At 52.4% G+C, this 15,154-nt stretch overlaps 1 protein-coding gene and 1 long non-coding RNA gene across 8 annotated transcripts in view; one reads left to right on the top strand and one right to left on the bottom strand.

Moving 5' to 3' along the window:
- PRKCZ (protein kinase C zeta) overlaps positions 1 to 15,154 on the bottom strand; it is a 101,238-nt gene that overhangs the window by 20,564 nt on the left and 65,520 nt on the right. For 5 of the 6 annotated variants that reach the window (XM_025427461.3, XM_025427466.3, XM_035715970.2 and 2 more), the window contains 5 exons: positions 11,082 to 11,167; positions 5,425 to 5,556; positions 4,356 to 4,434; positions 3,264 to 3,316; positions 492 to 680 (listed from right to left, as the gene is read on the bottom strand). In XM_025427461.3, the coding sequence (XP_025283246.1) occupies positions 492 to 680; positions 3,264 to 3,316; positions 4,356 to 4,434; positions 5,425 to 5,556; positions 11,082 to 11,167 (539 nt within the window). Of the gene's footprint in view, positions 1 to 491; positions 681 to 3,263; positions 3,317 to 4,355; positions 4,435 to 4,548; positions 4,700 to 5,424; positions 5,557 to 11,081; positions 11,168 to 15,154 lie in introns of those variants that run through there. The other variant, XM_025427464.3, reaches the window with a different exon arrangement.
- LOC112646982 (uncharacterized) lies at positions 4,663 to 9,262 on the top strand. 2 transcript variants are annotated; one of them, XR_004815645.2, is made up of 3 exons: positions 4,744 to 5,005; positions 5,441 to 6,794; positions 8,304 to 9,262. It is a non-coding gene; the product is annotated as an uncharacterized LOC112646982 (long non-coding RNA). The 2 variants fall into 2 exon arrangements; XR_007410866.1 differs by lacking the exon at positions 8,304 to 9,262 and having other exon boundaries at positions 4,663 to 5,005; positions 5,441 to 7,678.

Here is a 15,154-nt window from a genome sequence, read left to right as displayed (position 1 = left end):
TGAACATTCATGGCGGCATGGCTCACAGGCACCAAGGGTGGGAGCAACTCAAATCTCTATTGACAGATGAACAGAGAAGCCAAATGTGGGCTGTTCATCAAATGGGATATTATTCAGGCATAAAAAGCAATGAAGTTCTGATTCAAGTCACGATGGGGCTGAACCTCAGAAACACGATGCTCAGTGAGAAGCTGGAAACAAAAGGCCACCTGGCATGTGATTCTGTCTACACAAAATGTCGAGAAAAGCCAAGTCCAGGGACAGAGGGCAGATGAGCAGTGCCAGGGGCTGAGTGCTCATGGACATGGTGTTTCCCTCTCGGGGGATGAAGGTATCTGGAATGAGATACCAAAGGCCACATGGACGTGAAGTTTAATATGGTTAAAATGATGAGTTTTGTTACGTGCATTTTACTTCTATTGGAAGAAAGAAGCACTGGAAGCCAGGATGAAGACCCCAGAGAGGAAGCTCGAGCCGGCGCCTGCACTCACCTCATCATCGTGCACCAGCTCCTTCTTTACCACCTTCATGGCATACATCTGGTCGTTCTTCTTCAGTCGGACCAGGAGGACTTTGGCGTAGCTCCCACGCCCAATGACCCTGATCAGGTCAAAATCCTGCAGCCCGAGCCCCTGAGATATTTTGATTCCATCCATCCCATCGATAACTGGCTTGAGGTCCTGAGGACAGGAGAGAAAGTGCAAAATAACAAGACTCCTCCCAGGCGAGGCTGATGTCCCCGAGTGGGCCCTGGAGCTCAGAGTGCAGTTCTGCTCACGGCCCTGACCCCACAGCCACCCCACACCCACCATTCTCAGACCCTGGCCACTCCATGAGCAGGTGGGTGCCCAGGGCCAACCTCCCATCCACCCAGGGCTCTCCTGGGGGCTATGGAGTTTAGATAGCTGATGTCTGCAAAGCCTGGCCATGCCCTGAGCAAGGGCTACTGGAAACACAAAATGAAAGAGAAAGATGATCCAATTAGGAAAAGGAGCTTCCCTCCTATGGATTATTTCCAGTAAGCCTATTTCTCGTGTGGGCAGGAGGTAACTAAGTGCTGACATGTCCCAGACACAGAATGGCCAGGTAGAAAAGCCAGGGGACATTTGTCAGTTACTCTGGGAAAGCTTTGGCCCTTGCAAGGTAGGGCTGTTCTGAAGTTCTGGACAGAGGCTGCAAACTCCAGCTGGTGGGACTTCCTCACTCAAGAGAACAATCTCATATGCCTCACTTGTCACCCAGAGCTGGCCACACATTCAAGGCCAAACTGAACCTCTCGGTCCAAATCTGGGGAAGAAGACAAACAGGCAGCAGAGGGCTTTCCCAGAACAGAAGGAGCAAATCACGATCCCAGGGTTTATGCTTAACGAGACAACTTTGGAGAAGCTCCAGGCCACCTAAAGACGGGGATAGGTTCTCAGGGGTTGCCAGGGGGACCAACTGCAGGGTGAGAAGCTTGGAACTCAGTCTCACCCGCTGACCTCCAGGGATGCGAGAGGGGCTGGGGATTGAGCCCATTCTCTACCATCCAATGACTAAACCAATCATGCTCCTATTATGAAGTCTCCTAACAAATCCCCAAGGACAGTATCTGGAGAGCTTCAGGTGGGTGAACGTGTGGAGGTAAGCCTGGACAGGGTACAGCAGCTCTGTCCCCTTTCCCATCCCTGGCCCTGTGCAGCTCTTCCTTTGGGTTCTTTCTGAGCTACATCCTTTTATCATAAACCAGAAATCTATTAAGCAAGATGTTTCTCTGAGTTCTGTGAGTTGCTCAAGCAAACTAAAAGAACCCACTGAAAGGGTCATGTGAACCTGATTTACAGCTGGTTGGTCAGAAGCACAGGTGACCACTTGGCCTGCAAGTGGCACCTGAAGGGGGGCAGTCTCATGGGCCTGAGCCCTTGAGAGGCTCCTGTGGGAGCAATGCCAGCTCCAGGTAGTTGGCGTCAGGACTGACTGGAATTGCAGGGCACCTGACCAGTGTTCCCCAAGCACTGGGGAATTGCTTAGTGATGTGGAAAAAGCACAAAAGACAAATAAAGGAAGGGTTTTATGCAAATAAAATTTCACAAAAATTGCAGCTCAAGAGTCAGCTCTGGACCCACTCCACCATCTGGGCAGAGGGGGTGCTGGGGAAACCAAACCCACAGCAGATATGGTGCCACAGCCGGGCCCCAGAGAGCAGCCTCTGGAAGATTCATAGAGGATGTGCCCCAAGCAAGACTGAGCTACGACAAGGCAGCAGCCCATCCTTCTGCAGCCAGGTCCTGGGCTGCACATACCCCTCTCCTCTTTGCCCCCAACAGACCAAGCTCTCCATACTGCACACCCCATCCACCAAAGCTAGAGGGCCCTGTGGCCCGGGTGGGCAGTGACCGCGGGAGCAGCATCCTGTTGCTTCATGAGGTACCAACTTCCCAGGGATGGGACACTCCTCCTGTGACAGGATACAAAAAGTAGTTGGAGAAAATGGAGGCATTTGAGCCTTGGGAGTGAGTGGAGAATCAAGTTACTAGCAAATCTGGTGAGCATCCACCAATATACCTCTGACCCTGGCCCACCTGGCCATAAACCTGCCCGACTCAGGACAAAGGCCAGACTATCACAGGTGATCCCTCCACACGGAGCCCTGCAGACGCTTGCAGCCAAGCAAGAGATTAAGACAATAAAAAGCAAGTGACCCACTCCCCAGGGAGCAGCCTCATTACCTGTTCTCGAAGCACATAAGCAGGGCTCTCCTTGCAGCCCCCTGGGGAGCCCAGGCCACCCTGTGCTGATGTGGGAAGAGCCACACCGACCATGGGTGTTGCGGAGGGCTCCCTATGTGCCAGGTGTGGCTGGGCATGCACACAAACACTCTCTGTACACTCACAGAAAGGTGTGGTCATTATCCAACTTGACAAAAGCAGATTCTGAGGTCAGTGAGTCCCCTGCCCCAGGACACTGCATCTTCCAATTGTACAGAGCCAGGAACAGTACAACGGACATTGTGTCCTCACACCTAAGATGCAGCAACAGCTCAGGTCTGCCACACCTAATAGCTTGGAGAGTCCTTCTGCATTAAATATTGGAGACTCCGTGCCACTCGGCCCTGAAGTCTTGGCCGGTGCCACCTGAGGTCCACAGACCACACCCTCACCTGCAGTGAGTGACAACTCTCAAACCTGCCTTGTTTATACTGAAATTTCCATAATTTCCTCAAAAATGAGCTAACAAACTTCTAAAAAAAAATTGGAAACTAATGAGCCATTTCATAGACTCACCTCAGAATCATCTTTAATGTTGTCGTGTTTCCGGGTTGAAGAAATGTAAGCAACTAGTGAGGAGAGAAAGAAAGTGGACATTGCAGGCATTGTCAGGACTGCAGCCTGAGACACAGGGATCCTGAGGCCCCTCACTGGTCACAGACACCAGCAGCCCAGCTAGGCCAGCCGCGCTCAGGCTGGACCACGGGCAGCCACACCTCACCCAGAGGCCTCAGGAAACGTGCTTCTTGGTCCCACCCACATCTGACTGTACACCTCTGGGGCAGAGCTTGGGAACCTGTGATTGTGACGGGTTTTCCTCAGTGATTCACCTGGAAGTAATTATTCACCAGATTTCAGTGTCTAGCCTTCCAGATGTTGTTCTCAGTGTGTGCAGGTGGGTGGGAGAGGGGATGGATGGAAGGATGGATGCATGGGTGGATGGATGAGTGGATACGTGGGTGGCTTGTTGTTTCTTAGGAGCCTCCTTTGTGTGAGGTACTGTGCTAAGTGATTTATGTTCTGCGGTCTCATTTCATCCTTCAAGGGCTCTCAGGGCACACAGGTCACACTGACCATGTGAGGGCTCAGGCTCTGAATAGTGCACACGCTTTGGGAGCTCAGAGTGGGGCTATTGGTCCAACTAGTATTCAGAATCTTTCTCCAAATGCTTCTGAGCATTAAAAAAAAAAGTCTCTTCCTCACCAAAAAAATCTCACAGAAACTGAAGAAACAATTTGACAGCATGCCTTTCCATGGAGACCAGCCTAGGCAGCAGCCCACCCATGGGAGGGCCTGGCCGTGCTGGCCACCCCAGGCAGGGCCTTCCAGAACTCCCAAAGTTGGTGTGAGGGAGAATGCCCGTCCTGGACTCCTGCGGCAGCCACGCTGTGAGATGTGAGCGCCTAGGGAAGGCTGCCCCGCCCTGCCGGCTCTGCCTGGGGGGTGATGGGAGGCCCGAGACGTCCCTGACCCCACAGGGAGGTGCGCGCTGGCTGATATTGACCCTCGGAGAGCGATGGGGGCTAGAAGGGGTTGGTGGTCAGAGAGAGGGGGCAAGCAGCAGGCAGAAAGCCCGGGTGCCACCGGCAGGAAGAAAGCAGCCCCTACTTCCATGGGTGTCCTCAGAAGGAAGATCCACATCGTCCTTGTCATCTACTGCAGGTTCTTGGGAAGGCATGACAGTATCCTGCAGAGACACGGGTGACAAAGGGACCAGCAGGTATTACCATGTGGCTTCTGGAGACACTGTGGCTTTCTAGAACCGCCCCTTGGGACGTACACATTGTGGCACATGTCCTACCATGTATTTCAAGAATGCGCCCTCTAACCGGATTGCACTGGAGACAGGAGGGTCCACAGGAACATCTCCTGTGGTAGGGCACCTCAGGCTCTGACCTTTCCAGCGGTGCTTTAAAAATGGGGCATTTGTGCATGAAGCTAGGTAGCCTCCCCCCTCGCAGTGCTGCATCACAGAGACTGGGGAGCTGATGTCACAGCAGAGGCAGCCCCCTATTGGCTGGCACGAAGCTCCCTCAGCCCCTGACTGACTGCATCTCTGGGGGTGGCCTTAGTGTTTAGGCTGTTGTGGACCCATGGGGTCAGACGGCATGTGCACCTTTGTGGGTTTTGGCAGCCGAGGGTAAAAGGACTTTAGGAAGACAGTGCCCATTCCCCCACAGCAGCCCGTGTAGTGCTCAGAGGAGCCAAGCCTCTCAGACTCATGCCTGCCAGAGGCCCAGGAGGAATCCAACGTTCGGGTCAGTCTCCCGCTCAGCAGTTCCACGAGCACAACCCAGCCTGGATGCTCAGTAGGGAAACAAAAAAAGGGCCAGCCTTGTGGGCAGGGGTACATAGGGGCCACATCTTCTGACTTGCAGAGCAGCACAGACGAGCCCCCTCCTCTCCCATATCTTCACCCCAGGGCGGCCGAGGGCACTGGAGGCCCCTCTAGAGGCCCCCATGCAAGCTGGGGGCTCACAGGGCTTCGGAAGAAGGGCCCATCCCAGGTGCCAGTCTGGGTCATGGCTCTGCAACCCACAGTCACCCCTTCCCTTTATCTCATTGGTGGCAGGGTCCTATTAGGACAGAGGGAGATGTAGGGTCACGGGGGTCAGCATGGACAATGAGCCTGAGGCTGTCCCCCTCACAGCCCTGGGCCCATCTGACCCATACTCACCATATGCCTGTTGCAGGTCAGCGGGACGAGCACGTGGCAGCGTTTATGGACTAGCAGCTTGCAGTTGATGCACCTGTAGCCCTGCCTTGCGAGACCCCATATCCTTTCGCTGCACTGGCCACAGTACGCTCTCTGCAGGCAAGAACACAGCCATTAAGCCGAGGTCCTGTGTATCCTCTGATGCCCATGCTACACTGGAGACCCTGCTACGCACTGGGGCTTGTTGCATCTTGCAGTTGACTCCCTCAAAAGATGACAGGGATCTAGGACAAGAGGTGCCCTGATCACTGGTCACATCTGGACACCAGGCTCTGTCCAAGCTAAAGAGCTCCCACTGGGGTCCATCCCAAGGTTGGGGGAACCAAGGACCCCAAGGAGGGGGCTGGGACTCCACTCATGCAGGAGTGATGAGACCCCTCCTGGGGCAAGGCCCCCCTGCTTCCAGGGGCTGGAGGGGGATCGCAGCAGAGACCCCCCTAGGCTGAGACAGGCAGGGGTATGTCCAGATTCTCATCCGTGTGACCAAAGAGACAGAGAATCTGCCTGGCGTTTGTTGTGTCGAAACACTGAACTGCTAGGAGCAGTCTATGATTATCTTGGGGTGGGTATTTTTGTGGTATTTTTACAATCTTTGCTCTTCAAGGTTCTAAACATCTGAAATTAATGATAACTATCAGCTTGTTTGATGGTTTTCCTAATTTTTAAAAAAGATTTTATTAATTTATTAGAATGAGAGAGAGAGAGTGAATATGCGAGAGCAGGAGCAGGGGGAGGAGCAGACAGAGGGAGAAGCAGACTCCCCGCAGAGCAGGGAGCCTGACCTGGGACTCAATCCCAGGACACCAGGATCATGACCTGAGCTGAAAGCAGACGCTTCACTGACTGAGCCCCCCAAACGCCCCATTTTCCTAATTTCTGACTGTTACAACATGCGCGAAGATGAATGTGTTCAGAAATCTGGTCACATGCGGCAGCGGGTGCACCTGCATGTCAGTAGCGCCGGGGTCCCGTGAGCATCTTTTTTCCAGCCGTAATCCTATGCATGTTTTAGCTGCCTTGTGCCATGTTTAACAAATTTCATTCTTTTGAGAGAGTCTAATTACTCCTGAGAACAATAAAAAGGACCATAACTGTTCTGAACAGAGTTCATTTACAGCAGCTGTGGTGCGTGTGTGGGGGGCACAGACTGGCCACGTGTCTGGAGCTCACAGCCATGGGCACCGAGAAGCTGATTCCTCATCCTTGAAGCGCCAAGCAGGGAAGCAGCGCCCAAGGAGGCTGGTCCCCACCACTGAGCTTCTGGTCTTGCAGTCAGGCCTGGGGCAGTGCCCGGCACACCGTGCGTACCCAATACATGTTCCTAACGTCAGGTAAACACACACATACCCTGTTACTTTTAACTTTGGAAACAGGAAAGAAAAGCATTTATTGCAAATCCTCCGTGTGGCCTAAAGCATCCATCCCACGAGCAGCCAAATGCAGACTGTGTGGCCCTGTCAAGGAATGGGCCAAAGTGCAGCAGGCAGTGGTGAGGGTCAGCTAGGGGGGTGGCCGCTGGGGCACCTCTCCAAAGGCCTCCAACCCCAGCCACTGTCGTGTCATGCCAGCATTGACCAAGCAGGGCAACTGCTGAACGCCTGACTTCGGAATTCAAAGGAAAGCTTCAAGTATGAAGACCTGTTTTCATTCCCTTCTGTGTGTTCTGCTGTCAAACAACATTTGTGAAGCCATTTAGAACAATTCACCTTTCCTATACGATATGCTAACATGTTTAGCTTTCCCACAGTCCCTGCTTCATGACTGATCTGCGATGCTTGGGCCCTGTTAGGGGCAAATTCCCAGCTGCCTTTACAAATTCACAGATTCCTTCCCAGAGATAAGCAGGGGCCAGCGACTAGCTGGTTAGGAGCAGCGTGGCCTCACCAGGCTCCGCACCAGGGATCAGGAAAGGACGTGGGATTCAAGTGTCCATGCTGCTCAGCAGAGGCTGCCACAGCACTGTCAAAGGCTCTTGATCTCAGACCTCTGTTCGAACTATTAGCACCTCAGGAAACATGACGCTAAAAAATAAAATAAAATCTAAATGCCTTGGGATGCCTGGGTGGCTCAGCTGTTTAGTGCCTCCCTTCAGCCCAGCATGAAGCCTGCATGGAGCTGCTTCTCCCTCTGCCTGTGTCTCTGCCTCTCTCTCTGTGCCTCTCATGAATAAATAAAATCTTAAAAAAAAAAAAAAAACCTAAACCCCAAGCTTCAACACTTTGAAATCCACATGAATGAATAAATTAATGGGGTGAAAATATTTTTAAGTCTCCTTCCATGCTGCCGACTCAGTTCCTTGCTCATATTTTCATCACATATTCTCCTTTTCAGTCCCGCTTTGGTCAGGGCTTCTGCTGGTTCTTGCTCGGATGCCCTGTTTCCACTGTCCTCAGCGCTTCTGACTGTGAGCTCAGGTTCCCTTTTTTTTTTTTTTTGGAGAATTTTTATTTACTCATGAGAGACACAGAGAGACAGAGACATAGGCAGAGGGAGAAACAGGCTCCATGTAGGAAACCCAATGCAGGATTTGATCCTGGGACTCCAGGATCATGTCCTGAGCCAAAGGCAGTTGCTCAACCACTGAGCCACCCAGGAGCTCAGGTTCCTCTGTGGGGTCGGGTGCACTGCTGAGAACCAGCGCCCCTGGGGGCCCTCCTGGGCCAGCCTGTTAAGCTGTGGATCAGTGCCACAAGCAGATCGGGAGTCCAGCTTGAGGCTTCGGATTCTCCAAGCATTCCTACCTCATCATACAAGGTATAAGAAGCTACTGCTCCACCTGTGGTGGGAGGGTAGCCTCGTTCCTCCAACGTTTTCTTTCTTTCTTTTTTTTCTTTTTCTAGCTGCTTGGGCCAAAAAGCTTGGGAGAAACCCCTGACCAGCATCTACAGGAAATGCTCATGCCTGGGGGTTCCACTCTGACCTCGCCCTTGTGCCTCCACTCCCCCCCCACCCCCCGCCCATCTATGTCACTGGTGTCTCTTTTTCTAGGGTAGAGGTCTTCATTTCTTCTCCAGAAACTCACTGGATCTCTCCCTTTGATTCACCAGTGGAACTTTTTCTCACTGTTCTAAAAGAAAAGTCCTGGGGATCCCTGGGTGGCGCAGCGGTTTAGCGCCTGCCTTTGGCCCAGGGTGCGATCCTGGAGACCTGGGATCGAATCCCACGTCGGGCTCCCGGTGCATGGAGCCTGCTTCTCTCTCTCTCTCTCTCTCTCTCTCCTCTCTCTCTCTCTGACTATCATAAATAAATTTAAAAAAAAATTAAAAAAAAAAAAAAAGAAAAGTCCTGTGAAGGGCAAATACAGATCTAGGTTGGGAACTTCAGTTGTATGATGCCCACTCACTTTCTGCCCTTGGGTCACCAAATGAAGAATATGAAAAATGATCTCTTGTGGGTTTTACTGCCCAGAAGTCTTGCTGATTCCTGTAGAACCAAGTGTGTGGCTCTTAAAACATCCTTTCAAGTGATAGGTGGAGGTGAACTGCACGATCCTGTGATTAACACAGTGAATGGTTCAGAGCCAGCCTCCAGGGTCTGATAAGACATGGGTCTTAGAACCAAGGGCAATTGGGGAGGATCAAAACTGGCAACTAATTGCAGGCCTGTCTGCCGCCTCATTCTGTGAGCAACTAAACAATCTAAGAGTTGAGGGTCTTTGCACTGGCTCCCTTCTCATCCTCCCTGTGTTTGTGAAAAGCAACTTTTGGTGCTCTAGGGGTAGCTAGACATGTATAATAGGGTGGGAATGGGCTGGTAGGAGTCCCTACTTCTCCTTGGGGAGGAAAAGCCCTTTCTCACTGACTCTGGGGAGAGGGCAGGCAGGGGGAGAGTGTGAGGGTCTGTACCCTGCAACCAGAGAAATGGGTTTTTCTCCTAAAATCTGCAGGGTAGCAGAAGCCAGATTCCTCTGTACTCCCTGGGCCCCAGCCTGTCTTGCTGGGTGGGTGGGCTTCATCTTGGACCAATGTCAGCTGTAATAAAGGAAAGAGCATTTCCCTGAAAGTCGACATGTGTGGGAGTGGGGCGGGGCTCCTAGAACCCTCTGTCTGATATTCCAAAGGTGGCCAGTCCCATCTGGCCAAAACCCCTCTCTGTACAGGACCAAGCCAGGGCCCAGATATGCAGAAAGAGAAGCCACCTGGCCACAGAGCTGGCTGGTAAAATAAACATGAGGTGGGGGCAGCGGGTGCCTTGCACCCTGGGGTTTGGGCCTTTCCATGTGTTTAGACCGTTAGCAGCCAGGGTGCATCGCTTCTGGTTGGCTCACCACAGCATCTCCCGTCCACACCGCATCAGTCCATCCAGAGATACGAGAGAGGTCCATCATCTATGCATCCCCACCCCTGTCCTACTGCTCCAGCAGGGTCCTCTCACACACCCACCTCGCTAGGTGATGCCTGACCCCCCAAGTCACCCTATGTTCTCCTGCACCCTGGGTTCTCATTCCAGACAGACATGCCCCATTCTTTCCCTAACTCAGTGCCCCTAGGTCTCCCTAGCTGACTCCTCCAATCACTATAGCAACAAATCGGTGTCGGGAGTCCCTGCGCCCAATGGGGAGGCAGCAGACGCAGAGTTGTGGGGAACACCAGGTGTATATGTGAACGGGGGCCACAGGGAAAGGGCTGCAGGGATAACTGTCTGAGCCAAGACAGAAAGTACAGCAGAGCATGAGCTCTGAGCACGTGGGGGTGGGTGGGCAGGGTGGAGTACACAGCACATGCAAAGGCCCTCAGCGAAGCATGTGAATAGTGTCCCCCAAATTCACGTTCCCTTAGAATCTCCAAATGTGACCTCCCTTGGAAAAATAATTTTTGTAGATGTATAGTTAAGTTAAAATGAAGTCATACTGGAGTGGGCCGGCCCTAATCCTGCCTGGTGTCCTTGGGAGAGAGGACAGGTCATGTGAGTACAGAGCATAAGTGGGGTCCTTGCAGCTACAAACTGAGGATTGCCAGCAGCCCCTAGGAGCAGCAAAGACACAGGAAGGACGATCCTCTAGAGCTGAGACAGCATGGCCCTGCACACAGGGTTTGGACCTCTGGCTCCAGGACCAGGAGAGAGTGAGTTTCTGCCTGAAGTCCCCAGACTATGGGGCTTGGTTCTGGCAGTTCCAGGACAATAAAGGTCCTTGGCCTGCAGGATACCTGTAGGCACCTGAATCACAACACTTTCAGAGAAAATAAGTACATCCTGAAGAGAAAGGATGGAACAGGTGAGCCAGGCAGTGGGGCCATGTGGGCGGCAGACACGGAGCTGCCTGGGGTTCCCAGGGCACATAAGAGACGCCTGCGGCCAGGAGGACACACTGAGCAGCACAATATGCACGCCAGCGTCATTGGTCAAATCTGCAGACCCACTTCTGGATGCAAGCAGGGCAAGATCTCAGAGCCACTGTGCTCCAGCAAGAGCTGCCTGACCCTGGCCAGCACAGAGACACGAAGACGTACACGCTGCATTGCCAGGCAGCCACCACATGCAGAATGGCCTTCTGAGGTCTCTGAAGCCTGGTCCACTCTCAGAGGAAGTGTCCCCACCTTTCTCTTCACTGGTGAGGGCATCACAGGCTGGGCGGGGACAGGCTGGGGGGTGCTGGGGGCCAAGATGGTAGCACTCACCCTGTTAAAGCGCTTGGCCTGGAAGAGATGGCCGTTGGCGCGGTACAGCTTCCTCCATCTTCTGGCTCCGCGGCGGTAGATGGATTCTAGGGGGGACAGGAGAGAGGGGTAAAGAAATAGCCCTGCGGCCTGCCAGCCCCACCACTCCCCACCCAAGGTGCCCACGGGGATGGGCTGCCCCGGAGCGACAACAACTAAGCATCCCCCAGAGGGTCCGGCCAGGAAGTCATTGGAGGCCAACACACTTCCAGACCGCCTCCCTGTTTTCCTTTCCACCGTCCTTCCCCCCAGGCATGGAAACCAGGCCCCATTTCCACTCGGGTGCGGTTTGCACAGGCTGTGAGCTCACGCCTCACGATCCAAGGAGGGGCAGCGGCTGCCACGTGGAGTCCATGGTCCTCCCAAAACGCAGCCTGCGGCCAGGCATCCTGCCCACCTGGACAGGAGACACCCCCGCTCGGTGTTGTGCGCCCCCGTGCTGGTAGATCTCAGGGCAGAGGTGAGGCAGACACACTGAGTACTTATGCTGAGTCAAGGGTTACCAAACATGTCGCTTTCAAAAACTGCATTCAATAATCCAAACTTGTAAGAAGGACGCTGCTAATAAAAAATGCCAGAGCTCGATGTGTAACTAGAACTGTTAGTTTCATTCTTCCCTAAAAAGGTTCGTAGCTGCACTCCTTTCAAATTCTCCGAACCAAATGCTGGTACAAACAAAATACTCAGGATACAACGGGAAGCTTTGTGCTTTTATAAAGTTTCGTAGTGAAAGCCACTTTCATGAGTCATGGAAGTGCCACGGATATACACCAATGTGGAAACTAACGAAATGTTTTTAAAACAAGCAAATTACCAGCTCTGTCTGGACCGCTGACATCAGGTCATAGCCTCTGCAGAGCCCACTTCTCTCCCTTTCAGTGAAAGATGGGGTGAGAAACAGGAAGTCCAGATTCTTCCGGGCAGGAGCCCCACAGCTGCTGGGCAGCTGAGGTTTGGCAGACGCCCATGCATCGCCCAGGACCCCTCCAAGTTTTCCTGCCACAGACTCTTCAGCTGATGGCCAGACGAGAGCAGGGCCTGGGGGGCCAGAGGGGAGGCCACACCAGCCTTCCCCTCCCGCTCCCCCATCTGCAAGTTCACACTGGGCATCAGGCCTAGGGTCCACGGGACGCAAGTGCCACCCTCAGGCCACCTGCCCCTAGGCTCTAAGGAGTCCTGGTGATCCTCAGGGCCTTTGCCTGTACAACAGGGTGTGTCTTGCCATATCAAGCCCTTCCAGCCTACTGGGCTCGGTTTGGGGGAAGCCTGGCCAGGGCAGGTCCATGCTAATGTCCACAGGACTGACTGTTCCCAGGTCCCCACGTGTGCCCCCAACCCTCACTGCAGGTAGCATTCACAACCCCCAGGGATCCCTGGGTGGCGCAGCGGTTTGGCGCCTGCCTTTGGCCCAGGGCGCGATCCTGGAGACCCGGGATCGAATCCCACATCGGGCTCCCGGTGCATGGAGCCTGCTTCTCCCTCTGCCCATGTTTCTGCCTCTCTCTCTCTGTATGACTATCATAAAAAAATAAAAAAAAAAAAGAAGCTGACTTCTACCAGGACGAATATTCCAAAAAAAAAAAGAGAGCAAGAGAGAGGGTCTAAGTCTTTCGGAAGTAGCATGCCATCACTTCTGCTATATGCTATTGGTCTCACAGATCAACTCTCAATGTAGAAGGGGACTCCAAAGGTTATGAATAGCAGGAGGCAGGGATCATTGGGGGCCATTGTGGAGGATGGTACCACCAGATTTAAAAAAAAAAAAAAAAAAAAAAAAAAAAAAAAAAAAACAACCCCCAGCTGTCCTGCAGAGAGAAGGTACTGAATGTCCGATCCAGATGAGGGGACACAGAGATGCAGAAGGAGCCAGCTGGCCCGCTGGTTTTCTTGTGCCCACCACACAGAAATCTACAAATACTCCCTTTACATTTGGCTAAAGTCGCTGGAAATAAGACACATCAAGATGCCTTAGCAGAGGCCAAGGGGTGTGAAGGACTGCACAGCATGAGAGGGCAAAACCAAGGGGTACACGTGGCCCCCACAGGCCCAGAGTACAAGTAATGGCCGCCCCTTCTCCACAGTGAGAAACACCCAATGCCTGTAGCTGGACTGTCTGCCTGACCCCCAATTCATCCACTGAAGCCCTAACCCCCAGGGGCCACATTCAGAGGTGGGGTCCCACGCTGGGATTAGTGCCCTATCAGGAAAGGGAGAGATCCCAGAGCTCATGCCACCCTGTGCAGACCTCGGGGCAGGGGCTATCTGGAAGCCAGGAATCTGCCCTGACAGCACCCTGACCCAGAATGCAGGGAAGTAAGTTCCTGCTTCTTGCAGCCCGTCTGGAAGCCCCAGCAGACTATGACACCTGCCTCACTCCACACACAAATTTGCCCCCTCCAAAAATTAGAACTTAAACATAAGTAAAATGATGGCAAATTTTAGAAGGAAATGTAGGAGAAGACCTTAATAATATGAAGAATTCTGAAAACATAAAAATACTAGAAAAAGTGGCAGGTGCATCTGAGTGCATTGAAGCGAGGGTGTCTGTCCATCCAGAGGCCATCATGACAGCAAAAGATGATCAATGTAAAGGATCGGCACACAGAGCAACAAGAATCAATAATTCAGGATGCATACAGGACTTGTACAAATAACAAAGAAAAGATGTTTCACAGAAGAAAGGCAGTGAGAATGACCAGAAGAATCTGAGAAACCTGACTGATTGGCCAGGATTAATCTCTGTAACCCCAAATGTAGAGCAACTAGAGATTGCTTTTTCTCCCAGAGGGGGGCTAATTGTTACAGGAAGCACAGTTGTGACATGAAATCTTCTAGTATGTGAAAGACCAAAGCCAAGTTCGAGACAGAGTGGCCTCCAGCCGACAGTCCATGGCGGGCAGGTACTGGTTAAGTTCTATCCTGCCGGTTGCTAGGGGCACACTTGTCCGCTACACCGTACACTCTGTGAGTACGTGAGAAACGTGTTCCTCGGGCACCTGAATGCCACTCTGACCACAGGCAGGGACGCCTGGGCTCAGTCAGTGAAGCATCTGCCTTCAGCCAAGGTCGTGATCCCGGGGTCCTGGGATCAAGTCCCGCATCCCGCTCAGTGTAAAGTGCTTCTCCCTCTCCCTCTGTCCCTCCCCCTGCTTCCGTTCACTCTCTCTCAAGCAAATAAAATCTTAAAAAAAACCAACAAAACAAAACCATAAACAATTAAAAGAGTAAAAACAGGGGGAAGGACCAGAGGTAGCAACAATGGTATGGCTACAAACTTTTCAGGTATTTCCTTCCAACTCATATTCAAATCATTCCATCTCAATTTTTCTTTAAGGATTCAATTTAAATGTTTTTTTGGGGGTGCAGAGGGGAACAGGTGCTGAATTTTATTTAAATAAAGTATATCAAATTTTAAAAAATGAAACAAAGCTCTAAGTAGGCAAAGAAAGGCCCTGTCCCCAGCTGCCAGCCCTCCCAGAGGCGGCCCCCACCCCTGCCACTGCTGCCCCTAGGAAGTGACACGGGATGTATACCCGAGTCCATGTCCTGCCATGCCCTCGCCCACCACTGCTGCCCACCTGCCAGTTCATGTGAGGCAGTAGCACGGTCTTGCTGCTGTCTTTAACTGGTATGGTTTCGGAAAATGTGTACGGGTGCCCCCTGGCCTGGGGTAGGACATGGTGGTTCATCTTGTATGTTAGCTGGACTGGGCCGGGGTGCATGGATATGTAGTCAAACGTTACTCTGGATGTTTCCATAGGGTGTTTGTTTTGTTTTGTTTCTTTTTTTTTTTTTTTAGGATTTTATTTATTCATGAGAGACACAGAGAAGAGAGAGTCAGAGACATTGGCAGAGGGAGAAGCAGGCTCCTCACAGGGAGCCCAAAGAGGGACTTGATCCTAGATCTCCAGGATCACTCCCTGAGCCAAAGGTAGATGCCCAACCACTGAGCCACCCAGGTGTCCCTGTTTCATTTCTTTTTTTTGTTTTATTTGTTTTTTAAGTAGGCTCTCCGTCCAGCCTGGAGCCCAAGG

The sequence above is a fragment of the Canis lupus genome, chromosome 5 (genome assembly GCF_003254725.2).
Source record: "Canis lupus dingo isolate Sandy chromosome 5, ASM325472v2, whole genome shotgun sequence".
In the NCBI taxonomy this organism is placed as follows: domain Eukaryota; kingdom Metazoa; phylum Chordata; class Mammalia; order Carnivora; family Canidae; genus Canis; species Canis lupus.
Note: the sequence above shows the minus strand (reverse complement) of the source record. Positions and strands in the feature narration are given on the sequence as shown.